We start from the raw sequence: 27164 nt of genomic DNA, 5'->3' as shown, positions 1-27164 counted from the left end.
ATTCCTTAAACATTCCCAGCATGCTTTGAATATGGGGCCTTCGCATGTATTGTTCTTCCTAGTAACACTCTTCCCCCAGATATCCACAGGGCTCACTTCCTCACTTCCTTCAGGTCTGCTCAAAATCACCTTATTAGTAAGCCTTCTTTATTTTACTTACATAAACAGAAAATGTTATCCCTCTCTTCTTGGCCCTCTCTATCCCTTTCACCCTACTTTTTTCTCCCTAAGACTTATCTCTACCATATCTATTATATATTTATTTGTGTTTATTTATTGTCTGTTGACCTCCTGCCCCACTAAAACATAAGCTCCATGAGGGCAAGGAGTTGGTTTTGTTCACTGTTGTATCATCAGTGTTTAGTGTAGTACCTGGTACATACAAGACTCTCAATAAACATTTGTTGAATGAATAAATAAATATTTTCTGTCCCTTTATTACTCTGCTCAATTATGGAAGAATTTTGTGGTTTCACCTTATCACTCACTATTTCACTCTTTAGCCATATCCACTCTACCATTGAGCCCATCTGCTGAGTTTTTAATATTTTTCACTGATCTAAAGTTTAATTTCCAAAGGTAACTAATCGATTTTTATATGGTTAATATATCCTGTCACATATTTTATATACATTAATACATAAGTGTATTCATTATACTTATAGGTCTTAATCTGTGTTCTATTGACTGTTTCCTAAATTATTAGTTCTTTTATTTGTAGTTTCTGATAATTCTCTTTCAAAGGTATTGACTTTGATCAAATACTTGGTAATTCTGGAGTCTATGTTCAGTTTTGAATTTGCATTCCCCACATTTGTCTTGAACTACTGTATCTGCTTACCCCAGCCATATCCAGTAGCTGTGGGGAAGGTATAGATCATGCTGGCAGGCAAAGGCTGCCAGTACCTAGTCGTCTAGGTATGAGGGTTCCTTCTTCCTTCAAGGTATGCTCACCCTGGGCACTATCCTATCTGCTCAAGTACAGTTCCTAAAAAACAGGCAGTTGTCTCTGCTGCCAGTGGTGTGCACACATGGTATAGGGGGTTTCAAAGTAACCATGTTTCCAACATTTGCTCCAGGTCCCCCACCATTGCCTGTATTTACTGCTTCTGAGCTTCAAGCACTACTGAAGCTTTTGCATATATTTTCTCCTTAGATTATTCTTTCCTGTGATTTCTCTTACATTCCAATCACACCTATCTTCTGCTTTTGACAAATACCTCATAACTTCTAGTTCACCAAAAGTACCCCTTTTGTCTTCCATTTACCAGAGCAGATAATGTATAATAACTAGTGTAACAGAAAAAATATATATAAGCTTTAGAATATGATAGCCCTATGTTCTAATTCTGGTTACCTCACCTTTTGGCTTGTGGGACCATAGAGAAGTTATTTAACTACTCTGAGGTTGAGCTATCTTATCTATTAGAACCTTAAATTAGGTGAGTATAAAGTGCTCAATAAAATGCCTAGCACATAGTAAGTAAGTTCCCATATTTAATTCCCTTATCCTCTTGCCTAAACCAAGGTTAGCAACCCCTTGATTAGAATTAAGTAACAGATTCCATGATTCTGAGGTCAATATATTTTACTACTAACCTCTTCTTATTAAGATTTCTAACAATAGGTTTCCAACATATATCCACAGAGGTAAAGCCTTTTGAACTATCTGACAGAGGAACAGTTTCTTTCAGTAATGTCTAAAATCTGGCTACTAGAATACTTACCAAAATTGTAAGTTCATAAAAACAGCTCTTCTATATAAAGGGCAGCAGACTGTGCTTTTATTAGGTCACACTAAAACTAAAAACCATGTCAGCATTATCCCCCAGAGTGATATTTAGCACAATATTAAGCCTAGTGAAATAAGACAGCAGTCATGGGGGCAAAACAATAAGCAATGTTTTTGCTAGTGCTACTTAGCATAGATTATTTCATTTGTGAAAACTATAATGTTGTATCAGAATTCTCCACTACTTCAGTCATTATGTCTCCTTTAGTAAAATAAGGCTAAGAAGTTTCAGTACGAAAACCCTTTTTTGTTATGCAAATTAGCAAAAGAAAAGTAGTTTTATTTTGTTTCTTAATCTGAGTTGATATTTCAAACACAGTCCATTAGAAAAATTAATTTGGGGTAGAACAAAACATTATTTTTAACAAATATTTACCTGATTAGATATACAGGTCAAGAACCTAAAACCATTAGTTAGAAAGGGCAGAGACCTTTCAAATAGCTTGATCTGGAAAACTGGCTATTAAATTTAACTTAACTATTTAAGTTTCATTAAATTGGATTTTTTTGAGAAACACAAATTATTCATCAATATCTTGCCATGATTTCACAAAAGAATTAGACTACAAAATCATTATCATCATATATTATTAGTTCCTAATGATTTGTAATAATATAGAAATACTACTCCCACAAACCTATTACTTTATAAGAAAAATAAGTAAAAGTAATTGTGGAATTCCTGAGAAAATGGCGGCATACTGGGTTATTAAGTATGAAATGTCCAATTTCCTTAAGTACTAAGTTTGACAGTTGCTATGTCTGACATTTCACTTTGACACTTCTTGTTTTATTTTTATTTTGAAGGTACATCCTCAGTCTTTCAAAAGCACATTTTGGCTTGTGAATAATCTTTCACATTTTTTTAAGAGCAATTTTGGTGAAACCATGGATAAGTAAAAAATTCAAGTTATTTTCAAATATGAGTTCCAACATGGAACTAATGCAGTGCGGACAGACTTGAAAAATCAAGTAAGTGTTTGGGAAGGATGTGGCTAATGAACACACAGTATGTCAATGGTTTGAAAAGTTCCATTCTGGTGATTTCAATCTTGAAAATGAGTCACGTGGGCAACCTGAGACCAAGGTGGATAATGATGAGCTAAAAGCTGTAGTCGAAGCGAATCCACCTCAACCTACACATGAAAAGCAACAAGGTTCGACGTTACTATTCCAACAATATTGGACCATTTGAAACAAACTGGCAAGGTAAAGAAGCTGGATAGATGAGTTCCACATGAATTAAACAAGAATCAGAAGAAAAATCATCTCAAAGCTTGCCTTTTGTTGCTGTCATGATATAAAGGCGAACCATTCCTATACCGTATTGTTACATGTGATGAAAAATGGATTCTTCTTGAGAATCACAAGCGTTAGGCACAACAGCTGGATATAGATTAAGTGCCGAAACACAGTTCAAAACCAAATACTCATCAGAAAAAACTAATGGTGCCTGTTTGGTGGTCCAGCACTGGTATTATCCACTACAGCTTCATGAAACCTGGTCAATCAATTACAGGGGATGTCTACTACAACCAACTGGATGAGGATGCTTGCAATTAAAGGTTAATAGAGACAGGCCAATCCTCTTGCAAGACAGTGCTCGACCACATGTCTCACAAACAATGCTGCTCAAATTACATTGCTGGACTTGGAAACGCTGTCATTCACTGTATCCACAAGATCTTGCACCAACTAACTACTACCTCTTCCAGGCTTTGGACCACTTCTTGCAAGGAAAAATATTCAATTCTCAACAAGCTGTGGAAAACACCTTTCATAATTTCATCACCACTCGCTCTCCAGGCTTCTTCGTTACTGGCATAAATAAGCTACTGTTAAGATGGCAAAACTGTGTTGATAGTTTAGGTGCACAGTTTGATTAACTGTACTGCTTCTTGTTTGAGATATAATAAACTACACTTTTGGCTCTAAATCAGACATTTCATACATAAGATTCTTCTTTGTTTCTTCAACTATTTTGTTTAAATAAATTTTCTTATCTCACAATTATTACTAATCTACCTTAATTCATTTACAAATCCTACTCAGTATTTTTAAATGTTATAATAAACATATAACTTACTTTCTGATCACAATTGCCCAGTCTTCTGTATAACTTCTTATACAATCTCTAACATGTGGATCCATTTCACTATTTTTAAAAAGAAAATATATTTGTAATTTAGAAAGGAAAGCACTGATATTTGTGAATTTGGTTGCTGCAGTTCATGTTCTTATAATAAGAAATGACATCAACACAAGAAATAGGCTCTGAATAATATAATGGAAGGCAGCCTTTCTATAGCTCCACTAAAACCAAAAGAAGGTAAATGTCTCCTTACCTTTCTTCAGGTACAGCTGAAACAAGGGTTCTGCAGTCCCGAGGACTATAAACAACTTCAATATCATCTGGAGGAAATTCAATCAATTCCCTTAAAGGCCCAGAATCCACAGCTAAAGGATGAGTAATGAGGTAATCTTCAAAATCTACTGGATCTACTGCTTCAGTAAGGGGCACCTTTATAAAAAGAGGTGGGAGTAAGAGGTAGACAGAAAGAGATGAATGTGAGAATTTTAAAACTTTAAAGAAAATTTATTTTTTTAAAAACATAATATGCTTTTAACCTAGTTCTTTCTAAAATTTAACATGTTCAGCCAGATGCGCTAAAGAAAACAAAAAGTGTTGGCCTTCTTAGACTCCTATATGCTTTTAGTCATACTCTCTTTAACCTTCTTGATTAGACTTTGCCTATAATTCTCACATAAAAATAGTAAGAAGAAGAAGAAGAATTAAAGTGTTATTGTACTTTACAGTTTACAAAATACTCATTGAAAGAATTTTTTTCTTTTTTATATATTTGGAATTTTCATAGTTAAGTTTCTAAAGTAGTGCTTTTACTTTGTTATTGTTGATTATCCTAGTAAAAACATATAACCTGACTGTGGTAGGCTAAAAAATGGCCCTCTCAAAATTCTCCCCATCCTAATCCATAGCCCCTGTGCATGTTAACTTACATTGAAAAAAAATAAAAGAGTCTTTGCAGATGTGATTAAGGACCTTAAAATGGGGACATTATCCTGGATTATCTAGGCAGGTCCTAAAAGCAATCACATATATCTTTATAAGGAAACAGAGGGAGATTTGGGCCATCCACACAGGGCAGAAAGCCACACGAAGATGGAACCGAAAGAGATTTGAAGATTCTGGCCTTAAAGATGTAAGTGATGTAGCCATAAGTCAAGGAATGCCAAAAGCCACCAGAATCTGGAAAACGCAAGGAACTGATGCTCCCCTAGAACCTCTGAAGGGAGCACAGCCTTGTCAAAACCCTGATTTCAGTCCAGTTATACTGATTTCAGACTTCTGGCCTCTAGCACTGTGGAAAATAAAGTTCTTTTGTTCTAAGTCACCAAGTTTGTGGTAATTTGCTACAGTACCCACAGGAAACTAGTACACAGACCTCATTAAAAGTATCTACTAGCAATAATAAAAGATTCACAGTAATCGTTAGCCAGGATGAAAATATACTTTTTAATAACATACTTCTTATCTAGTTCAAGAAAGAAAAAACATTTAGGCAAAACTACAAAGGATATATAACAAATGTGCAGTTGTAGAGCAATGAAAGTAAGATCATGTTATTTCTCAGGATGTTCATCTAGAATAAAAACACTGAAACTTGCCTCTGTGTACGTATATGTCATTAAGTGGAAGGTGCTTTAATCTATGCTGTTTTGGACTGAACAACTACAGCAACATTTTAAAGATATTAAGTAAAATAATAAATGACTAATATATCTTAAATAGTCAAAAGACAGTAGTTAATATTATCATGATATGTTATCTCATTTAAACCTCTCCCAACCCCTGTAAATTAGAGATAATTACTATTTCAATTCTACAAATAAAGGGATCCTTCAAAGAAGTTAACCAAAGTCTGAAAATAAAGCCACAAAATGGTAGAACAGAAATTTGAAATTGAGTTTCTGAGCTCTAAAATTTGTGGTTTTTTTCTCTCATAAGCATTCTATCTTACTTATCCTATCAAGTACAAACTACACTATGATGTTCTTAACAAAGGGAAAGAAAGCAATCCAACAGGAAGAGAAATCTTTCTTCAACCTTTGTTGCTGGAACAACTGAATGTCCATATGATAAACAAATGAACCTCAGTCTTTACATCACAACATACACAAAAATTAAATTGAGATGGATCACAGACATAAACACAAATGCTAAAACTATAAATCTGCTAGAAGAAAACACAGCAGAATGTCTTTATGATTTTGGAGTAGGAAAAGTTTTCTTAGACATGATACAAGAAGGAACAATTACAGAAAATTTTGATATATCAAAAGAGACTATTAAGAAAATGATTAGGCAAGCCACACTAAGAGAAAATATTTACAACACATATTTTATAAAAGACTCGTATCTAGAATATATAAAGAAGTCCACAGCCTGGACAACAATGCGACCCCGTCTCTACAAAAAATTTTAAAAAAACTAGCCAGGCCTGGTGGCATGTACCTATAGTCCCAGTTACTTGGGAGGCAGAGGCAGGAGACGCCATGAGCCTAGGAGTTCACAGTTGCAGTAAGCTATGATGATATCACTGTACTTGAGCCTGGGCAATGGAGTGAGACTTTGTCTCAAAAAAAAAAAAAAAGTCCTATATATCAATAATAAAAATAAATAAATAAAAGGGAAAAAAGTTGATATTTCACAAAATAGAATACTAGAATAGTCAATAAACACATGAAAAAGTGCTCAACAACCAAAATTACTAAGGGTACTTCCCCTTCTAGGAAAACAGAGTAGACAAACCTTTCCTTATTCTTTCCACTAAGTAAAATTATAAACCCTGGACATTACATATAAAACAAACGTAAGAAGATTCTGAAAGGTGGAGAGAAAAAGGCAGACCAGCAGGGAGACCTGGAGCTAAAGAAGCCCTTAACCCAGAAACACCAATGAACACAGAAGAAAAAAAAAAAGCCCCAACAGAAAAACTGTTCTCCCCAGCCAAATCATCAAGAAAGAGACAGCCTATCAAAACAAAAAACATTTAGACAATAACTGCTCTACTCTAGCCAAACACTGCATGAAAACTGTGGCCCCACTCATACCCACAATAGCAAAGACCAAGTGGGGAAACAGGCCTCTTCTCTCACCAAGCTTTAACAAGGCACCCCAACTCTTTTCACCAGAGTTGTAGAAGAGAAGTCCAAGTAGGAAGTTCGAATTTTCATACCTACTGAACAATAATGAGTACCTCAGCCTCACAGCGCCAACAGAGGCCACTTAAGGAATGGGGACATCCACTCTCACTAAGTGGCAACAAGGCTCCCCTTTCCTTTATCACTGGGGATGTGTCAGAAAGGCCTAGTTGGACAGTCAGTACCTCCACCAGTGCCCAGTATAAAGGCCACATACCCCTGGGTGTCAGTGGAGGTCATATGAGGAACAGTAATGAGGCACTACTGCACTTCCCAGCCAAGTGGTGTGAGCAGTGGTCCAGTAGAAGTGGGAACTCCCACTCCTGCCCAACAGTCACAAGGAGCCCTCCTCCTCCTTGCATATCAATAGAATGAATGGGAAACCTGGACTTCTACCCCATCTGTCTATAACAAGGTAATAAATACACACCCATCTACAACCAGAGCAATGTCAGAGGAAGCCAGCTAAAACATGTTTAAATAAGATCTAGAGATTTACAACATGAGACCTAAAATGTCCAAGTTCCAATCAAAAATCTCTCATCACACTAGGAACCAGGAAAATCTCAATTCAAATGAAAAAAGATAATCTACAGATGTCAATACTAAAACAAGAGATCTTAGTATTATGTGACAAAGATTTTAAAACAAACATCATAAAAATGCTTCAACAGCAATTGCAAACACTTTTAAAACAAATGAAAACAGAAATTCTCTGTAAAGAAACAAAGTCTCAGTAAAAAAAATAAATAAATAAAAGATACAAAGAAGAACTAAATGGAAATTTTAGAACTGAAAAATACAGTAACCAAAATAAAAAATACAACAGGTGAGTACAATATTAGAATAGAGGTGACAAAGGAGGTAAGAATCAGTTACCTTGAAGAAAGAAAAATAGAAATTACCCAGTATGAACAGCAGAGAGAAAATAGACTAAAAAACAAAACAAAACAAAACAAAATCAAAAACAGAACTTCAGAGATTACAAGAAAATATATGAGATTCATGTCACCACAATCCTGGAAAGTGAGAAAAAAGAGCACAAGGCAGAAAAACATCTAAAGAAATAATGGTTGAAAACTTCTAAATTTGACAAAAAGACATAAGCCTATAGACTCAAGAAGCTAAGCAAATCTTAAATAGGGTAAACCCAACAAAACATATGCCAAGACACATTAGTCAAATTTCTGAAATCTAAAGACAAAATCTTGAAAGTAGTAAGTAGAAAATAACACCTTGCTTCTAGAGGAAAAAAAATTCAAATTACAGATTTCTCATCAAAAATTATGGTGTCCAGAAGAAACTGGCATGACATTTTTCAAGTACTTAAAGAAAAGAGGCTGCTCACGCCTGTAATCCTAGCACTCTGAAAGCCTGAGGAAGGAGGATCGCTTGTGGTCAGAAGTTCAAGACCAGCCTGAGCAAGAGCCAGACCCCCGTCTCTAAAAGTAATTTAAAAATTAGCCAGGTTTGGTGGCTATTAAATTGTCAATATTAATTGTAACAATAAGAACATCAACAAGTAAGATTTTCACAAACCAACTGGAGTTACATATGCTTCACAAAGCCCCAGGCTCAAAACTAGCGTGAGTTAAATATAACTTATATGGCAGCTAATGTGTGATTGCGTACAGGGTCTCTGTTTGGGATGATGAAAAAGTCCTGAAAATGGATGGTGGTGATGGTTGTACAACACTGCAAATGTACTTAATGTCAGTGAACTGTATGCTTAAAACTGGTTAAAATCATAAATTTTATTATGTATATTTTACCACTATGTATTATAAACATAAATATATATAAATTTAAAAAACTTTTTCTAATTCAATGCTTCTCCACCCAGATATTATTTATAGGGCACTATACATTTCAGGATTCAAAATGTCACAAATGAATACTCAATGAAAATAATGACAAAACCTGGAAGGTCCATATTTATGTCTAATTCAAACTGAATTTTTCCTCAAAGAATGACCAACCATATCAATAGAAACTGTTTGGGTAGGTGAGGAAGATATGACACTCCCTTAAAAAAATCATAAAGAACATAAACAACAATCTTGTTTTCAAAAGTCACGTATAAGGTCACTGGTGTCCACACAGTGGCTCCTGAATATAATCCCAGCACTTTGGGAGGTTAAGTTGGGAGGATCGCTTGAGGCCACCCTGAGCAACATAGCGAGACCTCATCTTTATAAAAAATTAAAAAAAAAAAAATTAGCTGGGCACGGTGTCACACACCTGTAGTCCCAGCTACTCAAGATGCTGAGGGGGTAAGATTGCTTGAGATCAGGAGTTCAAGGCTGCCATGAGCTATGATCGTGCCACTACACTCCAGCCTGGGCAACACAGCAAAACCCAATCTCTTAAAAAAAATTAAAATAAAAATAAGTAAATAAAATAGATAAGGTCACTGGCTTTCTAGATGTAGTGTTAGCTAGACCTTGATCAAGGAAACATTTACTTTTGCTACAACAGTCCAACACTCTCCATTCTCTCTGATGCTCATCAGAGAGAGCTGGCTGGGTTAGCATTGGGATGTCATGATGAGCTGCTTACAACTATAAATTATTTTGTAGGGGTTAAGACTCCAAAGAAAGATTCTATATTTACTGACCCAAAGAGGAGACTGGATCATGATTTTTTGTTTTTTTGAGATGGGGGCTAGCTCTGTCACCCAGGCTGTAGTGTAGTGGCATGATCATAGCTCATTGCAGCCTCAAACTCCTGGGCTCAAGTGACCCTCCCTGCCTCAGCCTCCCAAGTAGCAGGCACATGCCACCACACCAAGATATTTTTTTTTTTTAATTTTTTGTAGAGATGAGGTCTCACTGTGTTGCTCAAGGTAGTCTTGAACTCCTGGCTTCAAGGAGTTGAAGCCTCCTATTTCAGCCTCCTAAAGTGCTAGGATTACAGGTGAGAGCCACCACACCCAGCCTGGATTATGATTTTATAAAAGAGAGTTGGCAGGGCAGTAAGCAGGGCTAAAGATGTCAGAGAGAAGTAAAAGTGGAACGCCACAAAAATCTCTCATAGGCAATATGAGACACTGTCATACTTCAACAATAATTGCATTGGAATGTTACCTGACATGTTTATTGTTGAAATCTCTTTTCAATCCTTTCTGGTGTACCATCAAAAATTCTGGTATTTAATGAGTGGTTATTTTGGGGAATAAAAAGGTGAGAGCTAAAGGGTTTCTTTTTGAGGTGATGAAAATGTTCTAAATTGACTGTGGTGATGCTTACCCATATCCTTGAATATATAAAATCCGCTGACCTGTACACTTTAAATGGATGAATTGCACAGTATGTGAATTACATCTCAATAAAGCTGTTTAAGAAGTAGAGCCAGAATCCAATCAGTTAACAGGAAATAGAGGGTGAGAGAGAAACAATTCTACACGAAAGCAAACATAAAATCCCAAAGGCAGTAAATTCTATAAGACAATTCATTTCCTCAATAAGTCAATGACACAATAATGAAGTTATAACTTGGAGGAGGGAGAAACAGCTTTAGTTTTTTTAAAAAATACTCAAGTGATCTAACACCAAATTCCACCTTTGGATCTTGTCTGGATTCTGATTTGAATAAACCAACTGTAAAAAGACATTTATGAGACATCAAGGAAATTTAAAATGCACTGGATAGCAAATGATACTAAGGAATTACTGTTAATCTTGTTAAGTGATAATAGCAGCAATGTAGTTAAGAAAATGTCAATGTGTATACCAGTCTTTCTACCTCAGAGAATGTCTGAAGATTCTCGTAATTTAAAAAGTACTTCTTCAGAGAGAATACAAAGAGAGAGATTGAAGTTAGTAAGCCCTGACAACCTTTTGAAGGAATTTTATTGTAAAGAAGAGCAAAGAAATACTGGGGATTAGAGACTGGTGGGAAAAGTGGGGCAAAAAGCAGGATTTTTTTAAATGGGAAAAATAACAGGATGCTTGAATACTGATAGGAATGATCCAGTAAATAGAGAGCAAAATAATGATGATATAAAAGAGAAAGGAGAATTACTAAAGTACTATACTTGAGTGATTGAGAGAGGTTGTGATCTACTAAATAAGTGAAGAGATTACCCTCCATAGTACTCTAGTGGTTCCTCTGTAGTTACTAGTGAACAGGTAGACTACAAGGGTACAGATGGTAGGATAGATGTGGTGGTGGGAGTAGGTGGACGTTCTCTTCTGACTGCTTCAATTTTCTCAGGAAATAAGAAGCAAAGTCATCCTACGAGTGAAAATGGTAAAGAAGGATTACAAGTTTAAGGAGAGAATAGAAGGCATGAAATAAGTAAACTAAAAGTTACAGAATGAATGGACTAGGAAAAAAATAATGTCTGCCTGGCAATATTAAAGACTTCATGAGTTTGTGGTCATAAATTTAAAGTGAGACCAGTCAATGGAATTGTGTGTTTTTCTCTAGCCACATTCAGCTGCACAGATGCAGGTATGACATAAAGAAAGATTTGAATTTAAACAGTACTGGGGTTGTACCAAGGGGTACAATGACATGAGAAAAGCTTAAGGAAGTCAAAAGTACATGGAAGAGAGTAACAATATAGGTCAACATATAATTTAGGTTTGGTAAAAAGAGAAAAGAGGACAAGGGGTAAGGGACAGTAAAAAGTTAGTGGGTTCATTGATTCTAGGTCCTGGTGGGGTAAAAGGACAGTTAGAGTCAGGGTACCAGAATAAGAGGGCAAGAAGGATAAGAGGTGGTGATCAGAGAGTGGGAAGCATAAAACTGAGATTACACATGGTACACAGTTATTCATGACAAAATCTAGGATCTGACTATGGGAATTTTGAGTAGTTGAGTTGTAATTCAGGATGCAAGACATTATCACCATAGGAGAGGGGCTCAAGATCCCAAAAATGTGTTAGAAGGATCATCTCCATGTACACTGAAATCACTCAGAAATCCATCTATTCTAAAATTTCTCAAATTAGCATGTTACTGTAATTAAAAGTAAACCTGTTTTAAAATTTTAATAACATAAACATTATATACATATCATTACAAGTCAAACTGTTATTTCCCTATTTATTCAATAACAGGTACCCTTTCATAGCTAAATGAAAAAAATGTTAATATATATTAACTTCATCCTAACATGCTTATGTAATTTTTTAGTTTTTCACAGCATTTGAAAAAATAACCTCTAGGCTGGGCGCAGTGGTTCACACCTGTAATCCTAGCACTCTGGGAGGCTGAGGCAGGTGGATCGTTTAAGCTCAGGAGTTTGAGACCAGCCTGAGCAAGAGTGATACCCCATCTCTACTAAAAATAAAAAGAAATTATATGGACAACTAAAAATATATACAGAAAAAATTAGCCGGGCATGGCGGCACATGCCTGTATTCCCAGCTACTTGAGAGGCTGAGGCAGGAGGATTGCTTAAGCCGAGGAGTTTGAGGTTGCTGTGAGCTAGGCTGACGTCACAGCACTCACTCTAGCCCGGGCAACAAAACGAGACTCTGTCTCAAAAAAAAAAAAAAAAGAAAAAATAACCTCTAATTTTAAGACAAATGAAGGTACATTTTAAATTCATATTCCTAATATAACTAATAAATATGAGTTTTTTATCAATTCTGATTATCCTCATGCCAGCTTAATAAGAGAATGCTTATTTATATGTCTGACACAGGACCTGGCTTACAGTAATGATTCAGTAAATATAAATTCATTTTTATTAAAGGGGACAGATAATACTACAAACCCATGTAATTATTTAACATTTGCTTCAGGGCTTATTTCCAAAATAGATTCCTAAATTTTCACATAATGAATTACCTTGGGTCTCAAAAGTTCTAAATATAAAATTCCAGAATTGATTAAATCCTGAATGTAAAGTTTCAGAGTTGACTAGGAAACCATCACTTCTTTTTTTTTTTTTCTTTTTTAAAATTTTAATAGATTTAGGGGGTACAAGTTGAATTCTGTTACATGTATATACTGTACAGTGGTAGAGTATGGGCTTTTGGTGTACCTATCACCCAAGTAGTGTGCACTGTACCCCACAGGTAATTTTTCATACCTCATCCCCTCCCACCTTCCCCCCTTGTGAGTCTCCAATGTCCATTATACTACTCTGTGTGCCCTTGTATAGTATAGCTATAGTTTAGCTCTCACTTATGAGTACCTGTGGCATTTATTTTTCTGTGTCTGAGTTACTTCACTTAGGAAAATGGCCTCCAGTTCCATCCAAGTTGCTGCAAAAGTCATTATTTGATTCTTTCTTATCACTCAGTAATACTCTATTTTATATTATATCTATATCAATATAGATACATATGCATACACACATATATATATCATACTTTCTTTATCCACTCATCAGTTGATGGGCACTTAGGTTGATTCCAGATCTTTGTGATTGTGAATTGTGCTGTGATAAACATATGAGTGCAGTGATGTTTTTAATATAATTATTTCTCTTCCTCTGGGTAGATATCCAGTAGTAGGACTGCAGGACCAAATGATAGATCTACTTATATTTCTCTGAGAAATCTCCATACTGATATCCATAGAGGTTGTACTGATTCACATTGCCACCAACAGTGCATAAGTGTTCCCTTTTCACCACATCCACATCAACATCTATTGCTTTTTTAATTTTTTAAGAATGGTCATTCTAATTGGAGTAAGATGGTATCTCATTGTGGTGTTAATTTGAATTTCCCTGATGATTAGTGATATTGAGAGGTTTTTGATGTTTTTTGGCCATTTGTATATCTTCTTTTGAAAAATGCTTGTTATGTCATTTGCCCACTTTTTAATGGGGTTGCTTTTTCTTGCTGAGTTGTCTGAGTTCCCTGTAGACTCTGGGTGTCAGTCCTTTGTCAGACACATAGTTTTTTAATATGTTCTCTCATTCTATAGGTTGTCTATTTATTCTTTTGATTATTTCTGCTATTCACAGCTTTTTAGTTTAATTCAGTCCCATTTGTCTTTTTTTTTTTTTTTTATTACATTTGCTTTTGGGGTCTTAGTCATAAACTCTTTGCCTAGGCCAATGTCTAGAAGAGTTTTTCCTAGATTTTCTTCTAGGATTTTTATTGTTTCAGGCCTTAAAATCTTTGATCCCTCTTGAGCTCATTTTTTCATATGGTGAGAGACAGGGGTCCAGTTTCATACTTCTGCATATGGCTCTCCAATTTTCCCAGCACCATTTATTGAATAGTGTGTCCTTTCCCCAGTGTATATTAATATTTTTATCTGCTTTGTCAAAGATCAGTTAGTTATAGATATAGGGTTTTATTTCTGGGTTCTCTACTCTGTTCCATTGATCTATGTGTCTACTTTTAGGCCAGTACCATGTTATTATGGTTACTACAGCGTGTAGTATAATTTGAAGTCAGGTAATGTGATGCCTCCAGTTTTGTTTTTGTTTTGTTTTTTTTATTTGTTTGTTTTTGGTTTTTTTGCTTAGTATTGCTTGGCTATTCAGGATCTTTCTTGGTTCCGTGTGAATTTTAGAATTGTTTTTTCTAATTCTGTGAAAAATGACTTAGGTGTTTTGATATGAATTGCACTGAATCTACAGATTTCTTTGGGCAGTGTGGTCATTTTAACAATATTGATTCTTTCGATCCATGACCATGGGATGTTTCTCCATTTGTTTGTGTCATCTATGATTTCTTTCATCAGTGATTCGTAGTTCTCATTGTAGAGATCTTTCACCTCCTTGGTAAATTTATTCCTAGGTATCTTATTCATTTTGCAGCTATTGTAAATAGGATTGAGTTCTTGATTTAGTCCTCAGCTTGGTATTTTTTGGTGTATAGAAATGCTATTGCTTTTTTGTACATTTCATTTTATAACCTGAGGCTTTGCTGAATTCATTTATCAAATCTCCTCTTTTGGAGGAGTCCTTAGAGTTTTCTAGGTATAAGATCCTATCGCCAGCAAACAGAGATAATTTGACTTCCTCTTTTCCAATTTGGCTGCCCTTTATTTCTTTCTCTTGCCAGCTGCTCTGGCTAGCACTACCAGTTGACCAAAAGTGGTGAAAATAGGCATCCTTGTTTTGTTCCAGTTCTCAGGGGGAATACTTTGAACTTTTCCCCATTCAGTATGAAGTTGGCTGTGGGTTTGTCATATATGGCTTTTATTATTTTGAGGTACATCCATTCTATGACAAGTTTTTTGAGGATTTTTATCATGAAGGGATGCTGGATTTCATCAAATGCTTTTCTTGAATCTACTGAGATGATCATATGGCATTTGTTTTTAATTCAGTTTACGTGGTGAATCATATTTATTGACTTGCATATGCTGAACCATCCTTGCATCGCTGGGATAAAATCCACTTGATCATCATCAATTATCCTTTTCATGTGCTGTTGGATTCAGTTTGCTAGTATTTTGTTGAGGATTTTTGCATCTATGTCCATTAGAGATAATTGGCCTGTAGTTTTCTTTATTCGCTGCATCCTTTCCTGGCTTTGGTATCAGAGTGATACTGGCTTCATAAGATGAGTTAGGGAGGATTCCCTCCTTCTCAATCTTTTGGAACAGTTTCAATAGGATTGGTACCAGTTCTTTATGTCTGGTAGAATTCAGCTATGAATCCATCTGGTCCTGAGCTTTTGTATTTGCTGAGAGATTTTTTTATTACTGATCCAATCTACTCATTATTGGTCTATTTAGGAGTTCTATTTCTTCCTGGTTCAATCTCAGGAGGTTGTATGTTTTCAGGAATTTATCCATTTCCTCTAGGTTTTCTAGTTTGTGAGCAGAGTTATTCATAACAGTCTCTGATGATCTTTTTTATTTGTGTAGTATCAGTTATAATGTTTCCTTTTTCATTTCTGAATTGTGTGTATTTGGATCTTCTCTCTTCTCCTCTTGGTCAGTCTAGCTAGTGGCTTATCAATTTTGCTTATCTTTTTGAAGGGAAACCAACATTTCTATAACATCCTCTAAAACCCTTTCCCAATTCAGATTTCAACAGTGAGGTAGCAACAAGTAAGGTTGAGACTAGGGATAGAACTCAATCTATTAGCTCTTACTTTTCCACTATTTTTTCATGACCTAGTCAGTAATTCACCAAAAACATACTATATTTTGAAATATGCTACTTACTGTGGTGTGATGGGATATATTGCCAACAATGTTGAGGTTTTTGAGCAGTTGGGGAGAACCACTATATTGTCCAGAGATCTGCTTCCTAACTTCAGCTGCCACAGTTCTATAACAAAGAAAGCAAATATATTATATACAATATTTTTTTAAAAACCTAGTTTAAAATGGAGGAAAGCTAAGTATATTAAAGATTCATTTAAAGAATAACAAAATCTCAGTATATCAGTAAGGCTATAAATTCATAACATATTTCAGGAAATACTTTTCTGGCTTACAATTACATTAGAATTTCTTTTTTTTTTTTTTTTTTTATTGAGACAGAGTCTCGCTTTGTTGCCCGGGCTAGAGTGAGTGCCGTGGCGTCAGCCTAGCTCACAGCAACTTCAAACTCCTGGGCTTCAGCGATCCTACTGCCTCAGCTTCCTGGGTAGCTGGGACTACAGGCATGTGCCACCATGCCTGGCTAATTTTTGCTATCTATATTTTAGTTGGCCAGACAATTTCTTTCTATTTTTTTAGTAGAGACAGGGTCTCGCTCTTGCTCAGGCTGGTCTCAAACTCCTGACCTTGAGCGATCCACCCGCCTCGGCCTCCCAGAGTGCTAGAATTACAGGCCTGAGCCACCGCACATGGCCTTAGAATTTCTTTATAATGCTCATGTAGAGTACAAGAGTGACAACCAACTTACATGAGATGGTTTTTTCATATGGTATTTCAGAAAACATACTTTGGCCTATGATAAAACTGGAAGGTCTAAAAAGCTGGATATAGCTGGAAGCTATAAAAAGATGTATATATTAAAACGTATTATATATACTTTAAAGATATAAAGTTAATTCTAAAATATTTTATAAACAAATCAACGTATGATAAGAATTAGGAAGAAAAAACTCAGGAGAGTTTTCAAGCTAATGGTTTAATTCAGAGCCCTCAACATCTTGGTCCCCATTAGAATTTCCAGGTGAATTTCAAAACAATCTCATTTTGCAAATATTATCCAGATTTGGGATGTAATCATTTTTCCTACTTCTCTTCAATAACTTCTTCCTTCTTTCATATTCAATCATTCCACACAAATTTATTGAGCATTGTTATGAGCCAACTACACAATTAGAAATTTTTTATGCAGAAACAAAAGAGTTATTCTCTAAGGCTCACGATAGTGAATTAGATCAATTTTTTTAATAGGTGACTTGAGGTACTTTAGATCATATTTGTGTTTTAAGAGGCTAACTCATTATTCATAACTTCCAAAACGTGGAAGCAATCAAGCTGTCCTTTATTGGATGAACATAACTGAGGTTCATCTATACAATGGAAAATTATTCAGTGGTAAAAAGAAATGAGCTACAAGCCATGAAAAGATATGGAGAAAACTGAAAAGAATATTGCTAAGGGAAAGAAGTCAATCTGAAAAAGCTACATACTCTATGATTTCAAATATATGACATTCTGGAAAAGGCAAAACTATGGAAGACAGTAAAATGTCCAGTGGTTGCCAGGGGCTGTGTGTAGGCATGGGAGGTGAAAGGAGGAATCAATAAATAGAACACAGGGGATGTTTAGGGCAATGAAACTATTCTGTATGATACCGTAATGGTAGATACATGTCATTACATATTTTTTTTGTCATTATATTTTTGTCAAAACCCATTGAATGTATAAAACAAAAAGTGAACCCTACCTAATGTAATCTACTGTCTTTAGTTATTAATAATGTACATCAATATTAGCTCATTAATTATAATAAATGTACCACACTAATGCATGATGTTAACAGGGGAAAATTGGGCGGAGGGGTACATATGGGAACACTCCATACTTTCCACTCATTTTTCTGTAAACCTAAAACTGCTCCTCAAAAAAGTCTACTAATTTAAAAAAAATGGTTAACTCTGAATAGACAAGGAAGGAAGAGAAGAGCATCAAGAAAACAACTAGAGGTTAGAGTTGAAAGTTGGAGAGGGAATGAAATCTCTGAGGAGAACAGATTGAGGAGAGGGTAAAAGGCAAATTCTGTAAAACCTCTAAGTAAAAAGAAAGGAACATTTACTTCAATTTTTAGGACTTCATTAGGCCTTTTAATCCTTTCATCAAAACTCAGATGAGAATATGAAAAAGTTTTTAAAAAGATAGTGAGACACAAATACTTTGTCTATCTACCTCAGTATACTCAACTCAGTCTACCAATCTCAGCACTATCTCAGTGTTTCTGGGGCTAAAGCATGAGTAACCTGAATCATAAATGACTATATTTCATCAAATTCAAGATGTCAATTAGCTGTTAAGAAGTAGTGCTACTCTATGCATAGCTAAGAAAAAAAAAAAACCTTGCAATTAACCACCACACCAACAATTAATTATTTCAGAAGATGTTAAAATGTGAAACTTACATGAAATATGGTTATTTTGAAAAGAGGAATTTTTGTTTAACAATAGATATAAAAATTGCAATGCCCATATTACAAATATCTGTATTCTACATGACAGAATTTCCAAAAAAAGGAATATCAGTACTAATTTGAAAATAAAGTGTGATAATACAACAAGAACCATTTCCAAAATGAGCTATAATAGCAATAAAAATATCTGCAACCCAGACAAGGGATGTATTTATATTAAGACCTTCTTAAAAGATTTCATAGAATGGTAGTAAGAAAATCTTACCAAATAAAAACAGTATCTCTTAACCATACCATGATCCAAAGTGTGCAAGAAAAAAATATGATGAATAAATACATGCCCTGATGTCGGTTAAAATCCTTTATCATAGATTACTTTTTCCAATAACAATTTTTCTTACTCCTAGGAATAGCTGACAGAGTAAAGGAAAACAAGGAAGTCTTTTTTTTTTTTACCAACATAATAATAAGCTATTAATATTAACTGCAAAGAAGAAAGAAAAATAAGTCAAAAACTTATGTTCCTAAATCATAAATATGAAAATGCCTTCTTCCCCTCCCAAGGAAACATGATTCAATATTTGACCTATTTATTTCTTTATCAACTCTTCTCCACTTCTACCTCACTATGTTAACAATCGTTATAGTTTTCATAAAAGAAAGCATCTGCTCAGGCCATCCACCATAGGGTGCCAGCAAAGGAACCATATTTGAGGGAAAATCATGTTGCTTTTAACTTTCCTCTAACCCATTCCTACTTTCAGATGCCCTATCTAGCCATGATCTCCAGAACGACCAAAGGATGATGATAAGGCCAGTCTAGGCCTACCTCTCTCATCTCTAGTCACTCATCATGGGTCCAGAAGTAAAGTCTGAGTAAAGATGAGTAAGGAGAATTCAGACTAAACTCTCCTTATAAGAGAGGTTAGTTGAGTTACTCCCATAAAGTCACAAAAAATAGCTGCAATGTAATATGTCAAATAAGAGAATAACAGTTCTTGGAACTGGCACTACTTATATCTAAGTCATCAGGGAAGAAGTGAAGGGTATCATGGACAAGACAAAAAAAGGATAGCTAAAAATCCCCAAAAGAAAAGAGATAAGAACACTGATACTCCAATACTGTGAAAAGTCCAAGATGGATTGTATCAGAGTTCTAACATTGTGTATAGTTGGTGTTAAAGATAAAGAAGGAGCTTCTCTGGGCTTGGACCTAGTTTGCGGCAGCTTGGCTAAAATACACCAAGGAGGTCCAAATCATCAGTAAACACAGGACCTGCTAAGGTGCCTCCATCAGGAAAAGGTGAAGAAGATTGAAATCAGTCAGCATGGCAAGTACACTTGCTCCTTCTGTGGCAAAACCAAGATGAAGAGAGAAGCTATGGAGAGATAGCACTGTGGTTCCTGCAGGAAAACAGTACTTGGTGGTACCTGGACCTACAACACCACTTCCAGTGTCCATCAGAACACTGAAGGAATTGAAAGTCCAGTAAAATGTCCACCTTTTCAGACATCATTATCCCACAATATATGGGTTAATTTATGTAACAGAAAGAAAGACGTGGGGGGGGAAGGAAGGAGTGAGGGAAGCAAGGAAGGAGGAAGGAGGCAGGAAGTAAACAAAATGAAGGAAGGAAGGAAATGAAGGAAACGAAAGAAGGGAAAGAAAGAAGGCCAGGCCACTGGCTCATGCCTATAATCCCAGCACCTTGTGAGGCCGAGGCTGGAGAACTGCTTGAGGCCAGGAGTTCGAGACTAGCCTGAGCAACACAAGCCTTCATCTGTATAAAAATTTAAAAATTTGCCAGGCATGGTGGCACACACAGGTAGTTCCAACTACTTGGAAGGCTGAGGCAAGAGGATTGCTTGAGTCCAGGAGTTGGAGGTTACAGTGAGCTATGATGCACTCCATCTAGGTGACACAGTGAGACCCTGTCTCAAAAAATAATAATAATAATAAGGAAAATAGATTAAAGAAAACAACACTGTATCACCTACTAAGTATTTGTGCAAAAATGTTTTGACCTGAATTGAATCAAATCTTTACATCCAACTTCCAGTCTGCAGGAAATATAGAGGACAGTATAATAACACCACAAGGAAGCAATCAGACAAAAACTAGAAGGTGGGTCATTCTATATATTGGATAAATGTGATGGATAAATAAAGAAATAAGGGCAATGGGCTAAGTTTTAGCATTAAAAAAGCCTTAAGACTAAAAGACAAAGTCTATTTAAGGGGGGGGAAAACACACTAAGATATAATCAAATGCAATATATATTTGAACAAAAATGAAATATATTTTGCTGTGACCTATAGCATTTTGCTATACCTCAATTTCATCAACTAAAACATGGTGATAATATTGCTCCCTACTTCATGGAACATATTAAATTATAACTAAAGGAAAAAAATTCAAAAATTTAGCATTTATATATATTAACACTGACCCGAAATTGACAGTTAAAAACAGAGCAAAAAAAACTCTACTATTGAAAGGTAATCCTCCCAAAAGGAGATAAATTTATCTTAAATCCCATCCTACTTCATAAAAATAAAGCCAGAATCTTCTTACCCACAAATGTACAAACTATATCCTGGTATAAATTGCATATAATTAGTTGCTAAATCTTGTTTATTCTAACTGTTAAATACTTCTCAAATCTTTGTACCCTCCTTCCCTTTCTTATAGCATCTGCCTACAAAAACATCATACTTAATGGTGAAAGTTTGAATGCTTTCCTCCTTAGGTCAGGAGGTCTGTTCTCACCACTTCTATTCAACACTGTACTGGAGGTTTTAACCAGTACAATAGGAAAAAGAAAAAAGGAAAAGAAATGGAAAGCATTTAGATTGGAAAGAAAGAAATACAATCATCTTCGCTCACAAACAAAATTATTCTATACACAGAAAATGCTAAGGAACCCACAAAAAAACTACTAGAAAAACAAGTTTAGTAAGACCAAAGGATATATAATTCAAAAATCTGTTTGAATATTCAATATTCAAAAAACTGTTTCTGTATACTAGCAATGAACAAATTAAAATTAATTGAATTCCATTCATAACATCAAAAATAGTAAGACATCTAGAAATAAATTTAACCAGAGAAGTATAAGACTTGTACACTGAAGATTTCAAAACATTGCTGAGAGAGGCCGGGCGCGGTGGCTAACGCCTGTAATCCTAGCCCTCTGGGAGGCCGAGGCGGGTGGATTGCTCGAGGTCAGGAGTTCGAGACCAGCCTGAGCAAGAGCGAGACCTTGTCTCTACTAAAAATAGAAAGAAATTATATGGCCAACTAAAAATCTATATAGGAAAAAATTAGCCGGGCATGGTGGCACATGCCTGTAGTCCCAGCTACTCGGGAGGCTGAGGCAGTAGGATCGCTTAAGCCGAGGAGTCTGAGGTTGCTGTGAGCTAGGCTGACGCCACAGCACTCATTCTAGCCAGGGCAACAAAGTGACACTCTGTCTCAAAAAAAAAAAAAAAAAACCATTGCTGAGAGGAATTAAATAAAATCTAAATAAATGAAGAGATGCTCCATTTCATGGATTGGAAGATTTGATATTGTTCAGAGGGCAATTCTCACCAAATTGATCTACAGATTTGATGCAACCTCTATCAAAATCCCAAAATGATTTTTGCAGAAACTAGCAAACTTTAAATTGATATTGATCCTAAAATGTATATGGAAATGTAAAACTCCAGAATAGCCAAAACAATTTTGAAAAGGAAGTAAAAGGTTGGAGGACTCACACTTAATGAATTTCAAAACTTTCTTCAAAGCAAAGGTAATTAGAACAGTGTGATAATGGTGTAAGAACAAACACACAGATCAATGAAACAGAACCAATAGTCAAGAAATAAACTCTGATATTTATGGTCAACAGATTTTTGACAATGATGCCAGGCAATTTGATTAGACAAAGATAATCTTGTCAACAAAGAGTGTTTCAACAATTGAATATCCACATGCAAAAGATAGATTTAGACCTATATCTCAAACTATGCACAAAAATTAATGCAAAATGGATCATAAACTTAAATGCAAGAACTAAAACTATAAAATTTTTAGAAAATCTTCATGACCCTGGACTAGGTAAAGAATCTTAGCTACAACACCAAAATCATGATGCATAAAAGAAAAATATCGATGAACTAGACTTCAGCAAAACTAAAAAACTTTGTGCATCATCACTACTAAGAAAATGAAAAGAAAGGCCAGAAAGAAAATATTTGTAAATCATACATCTAATAAAGGACTTACATCCAGAACATATAAAGAACTCCTACAACTCAAAAACAAGATAAATTATCCCATTTAAAAATGAGCGAAAGATTTAGATATTTCACCAAAGCAAATACGTGAATGGCTAATAAGCACATGAAAAATATCACTAGTCATTAGGCAAATGCAAATCAAAACCAGTATGAAATACCAACTCACTCACACTCACTAGAATGTCTATAATCAAAAAAATGACAATAACAACTATTAGCAAGGATGTGGAGAAATTAGAACCCTCATACACTGCTGGTGGGAATGTAAAATGGTGGTCACTGTGGAATAGCTTGGTAGTTCTTCAAAAAGCTAAATATAAAATTACTATATGACCCAGCAATTCCACTCCTAGATATGTGGAACCAAGAATTGAAACCAAGCATTCAAACAAAAGCTTGTATGTGAAGGTTCGTATTGGCACTATTCACAATAGTCAAAAGGTAGAAACAATCTAAATGTCCATCAATTGATGAGTGGATAAACAAAATGTGCTACATACAACAGAATATTATTCAGCCATAAAAAGGAGTGACATACTGATATATGCTAAAATACGGATGAAAATACATGCTAACTGAAGAAGCCAGACACAAAAAGCCAAATATTGTATAACTCCATTTATGTGAAATGTTCAGAAAAGGCAATAATATAGAGACACAGACAGACGGAAAGTAGATTAGTGGTTGCCTGGCGCTTGGGGTGAAAAATAAGGAATGACTGTAAACTGGCACAAGGGATTTTTTGGGATGATGGAAATTGTGAATTGTGGCTGACGGTTTCATAACAACAAATATGCTAAAAATCATTTAATTGCACACTGAAAATGAATGAGTTTTATGGTATGTAAAGTACCTCAATATCCTTTTTTTTTAAAGAATCTGGCTATGATTGGAACTGCTCTGTGAAGATAAGGGGAGGAAAAACAGTTTATTAGAGAAAGAAGGATGATGACAGGAAAAAGAGGAGAGCTGCAGTGGAGTTACTAAAAAAGTTTTGCACCTTGAGACCCCAAACCACAATCACTGTATCTTAGGCAAAGATTATGAAAATCATTAAATGGTTGATATGACTGAAGGAGTTAGTTCAGCTTTTTGGTGTCACAGGGCGAACCAAGAACAGCTCGTGATGATGCAAGAGTACAGAAAGGATAAGAAAGCCAAAAAACAAAAATAAAAACCAAGAAAACATCCTTGGGAGGGCTATGAGTGGGCACTAAGGTCTGAGCTAAATCTGAAAAAGTTAAGGGACAGAGAAGCCACAGCTAGCTAGCATCAAGTTATACTGGTTTTCTTCCTATTTCACCAGTTTCATTTAAATTGCAGGTAGGATAGCTGGCTATACTGCCATATATTTATATAATCATAGCAATGTGGAACAACCTAAAATGACTATTTTAAAGACATCAGTTGTTTTGGTGTGACCAGCACTCTTATTCTCCTTCTTTAGGTTAAAAACTCCTTCTTTTTGGTAAGGAACTTATTCCTTGAAATTTCAGTGGGGCTAACACCATCACATCTCTCCCCCAAGCTATAGAGAAAGGCATGTGATCCAGGACTGGCTAGACTCTCCCATGTCCCTAAACATGGTAATTTTTTCAAGGAAGGACATGTGACTGAAGCCATACAAATAAATGAATCCTTGGATCTTTTCTGGCAGAGCCAAACTGGTAGAATTTGAGCCTGGGGCTGTCAAATCACATTGTAACCATTTTGTGAAAAACCTATCCAAGACATGAAGATAAGAGGCCTGCTGACATCATCTGTATTCCTGGACCTGATGTACTCAGTTACAAGAGTCAACACTTTTGTGTGTGTGCAAATTAATCAGTTTTGGCTTTTTGTCACTTAACAACGAAAACAATCACCTATGTAAAAAGCCACTGGAAAAAGTAGTGAGACACCCAGAGTGGTTGCCAAAGGGATCCAAATGATGCAATGATAAAGTAAAGGGGAGAGAATTGAACTAAAGAGATTGAATTGATTGGAATGCAGGAAAAAGCAGGCAGATAAATTCCCTCTTTTTCCAGACTCCCGCTCATCTGAGGAACTATTCCTCCACCCAGAGATATCCTGTGTGGCCAAGCAAGCATACCTACCAAACAATCTCTCTCCAGTTCTTTGTGAAGCAGGGGCCAGAGAGATAAGATATCACCTTATTTTGTTTCCCATCTTTCTCTGCCTCATTTTCCTTTTCCCTCAGTCCTGATGCCCAGGAATTGTGCTCCCCAAATAAAGCATCAATTCTTAACTCATATCTCATGCTCTGTTTTCTAGCGAATCCAGACTAAAAGAATATCTGCAGATAACCCTCAGTAATCATTAGGCTTAATACTGAAAAACAAAATATTTTCCCTTTGAGATCATAAATAAAACAAAGATGTTCAATATTAATGCAATGTTGAATAGAAATAGTAATAATTTGCACAGTAATGCAAGATAATAGTCTTCAGAGCAATACAAAAAATAAATAAATCAGTTATAAGGACTGGAAAGGAAGAAACAAAAAACCATGATTCTTAGATCATATGGTTGTCTACATAGAAAATACAAAGGAATACCCAGATACATTTTTAGAATGAACAAGAATTTAGCAAGGTATAGTTAGATATAACATTGTTATATACCTAGAAATAAATCCAACAAAAGATATGTAAGAACCTTACAGAAAAAATTATAAAATTTCATTGTACAATATGAAGAATACCTAAATAAATGGAGAGAGACACCATGGTCATGGACTGGAAACTCAGTATTGTAAGGCTATCATTTGTAAGGCTATACCCAAATTGATGTATAGATCCAATGCTATACCAATCAAATTCAAAGAGGGTTTTGCGGTTTTTTGTTTTGTTCTTGTTTTTGGTAGATTCTAAAAATCTACCTGGAAATTCAAAGGGCTAAGAGCAGTTAAAATATTCCACACCTCAGTATATGCTAGAGAAACTTATGCATATGTATATCAGAATATATGTACAGGAAATGTTCATAGGAATATTGTTTCTAACAGTCAAAAAGTGGGAACAATCCAAATGTTCGTTTACTATAGAATGGATAAATCGTAGTATGTTTATACAAGGAAACACTTTAAAGCAATGAAAAGGAATGAACTTCAATTACTCACAATAATATAAAGGAATCTCACAAATAAAATTGTATGCAAAATAAGACAGAAAAGCAAACAAATATACAACATGATTCCATCCAAATAACTTTAAAAACAGAAAAAACTATATTCCTTAGGAATGCATTCATAGATGTTAAGATTAAAGAAAAGCAAGGAAATGGTTTTCCAAAAAGTCAGGATAGTGGATTGGAGTAGTCTGAAGAATGGGCAAGATTTAGAAAAGAAGAAGAAGGATATATCACAAAGCAAAAAACAGCAGAACAATTACAGAGATGGAAATGAGGATAGCATTTGTGGGGGTCCAGTGAAAACACCAGACTGACTGGAGAAAAACATGTAAACTAGAGAAGTCAATGAGAGGAGGACCACATTGTAAGTAACCTTAAAAATACAAGAAAGAGTTTGAATCTGACACTATAAGAAGCCACTAAACATTACTGAACAAAAGAATGTCACCATGAAAGCTGGCAGGGAGACTTAATGTGCAAAACATTTGAATTAGAGGAGGGAAAAACCAAATCAGCTATGACTCTGTTGTGAAGTAATGAAAGATGCTCCATGGTGGCAAGGTGGCATTCATTCAAACGCTTCTCAGGTGCCCAGTAACCACAAGACTCTGTGCTAAGCACTAGAGATAAAAAGTCAAGTCCTAGACCTGCCAAAAATGAGCTCTGAAAAGCAGTATAAAGATAGGAAAGGGGGGGGGGGGAACATGAGAAATTTTTTAGAAGGTAGCTCATGAAATCAGTGATAAGGGGAAAAAAAAAAGTCAAAGGTTCTTAACCCTCAAGAGTTCTATAATTCAAGTATACATAAGGGAAGCACATCCATACAGCCCAAGGATTAATGATGAGGAGAACAAGCAGGAAGTAGTCATGACTATATCACATACATGGGAGAAATGGGACAAGAGAAGAAAAAGGAATGATTGGTTGGCAGCTAGAAACGCCAGAAGACTCAACTCTTCTTTGTTTTATGATGAGAAAGGCAAAATAAGTCTTACAGTTTAAGGGGAAGGTCTATAAAAAGGAATACACTGAAGATGTTAGAAAGAAAAGAAAAAATTATAGGATCAAGGTTCTGAGGGCAGTGGCAAGGTATGGATTTCGAAGTATAATAAAATGGGTAAACTTTAGGGACAAGAGACCTTTCAGGCTCAAGGGAAGGATGGTTAAAAACATACTGAGACAGTAGTATGCTAAATTTAAAATGAAGGAATTGGTCGGGCACAGTGACTCATGCC

General features: G+C 35.5%; 1 protein-coding gene across 8 annotated transcripts in view; it reads right to left on the bottom strand.

Annotated features, from left to right (window-relative positions):
* The window catches only part of DOCK7 (dedicator of cytokinesis 7), a 200771-nt gene that overhangs the window by 167138 nt on the left and 6469 nt on the right, over window positions 1–27164 (bottom strand). For all 8 annotated transcript variants that reach the window (XR_006734166.1, XM_045547862.1, XM_045547864.1 and 5 more), the window contains exons 2-4: window positions 16112–16217; window positions 4138–4313; window positions 3879–3947 (exon numbers count right to left, since the gene is read on the bottom strand). Coding sequence is in view for 7 of the 8 variants with exons in the window: in XM_045547862.1 (XP_045403818.1) it covers window positions 3879–3947; window positions 4138–4313; window positions 16112–16217 (351 nt within the window). In the remaining variant the exon portion in view is untranslated. The remainder of the gene's footprint in view (window positions 1–3878; window positions 3948–4137; window positions 4314–16111; window positions 16218–27164) is intronic.

The sequence above is a fragment of the Lemur catta genome, chromosome 3, assembly GCF_020740605.2.
Source record: "Lemur catta isolate mLemCat1 chromosome 3, mLemCat1.pri, whole genome shotgun sequence".
In the NCBI taxonomy this organism is placed as follows: Eukaryota; Metazoa; Chordata; class Mammalia; order Primates; family Lemuridae; genus Lemur; species Lemur catta.
Note: the sequence above shows the minus strand (reverse complement) of the source record. Positions and strands in the feature narration are given on the sequence as shown.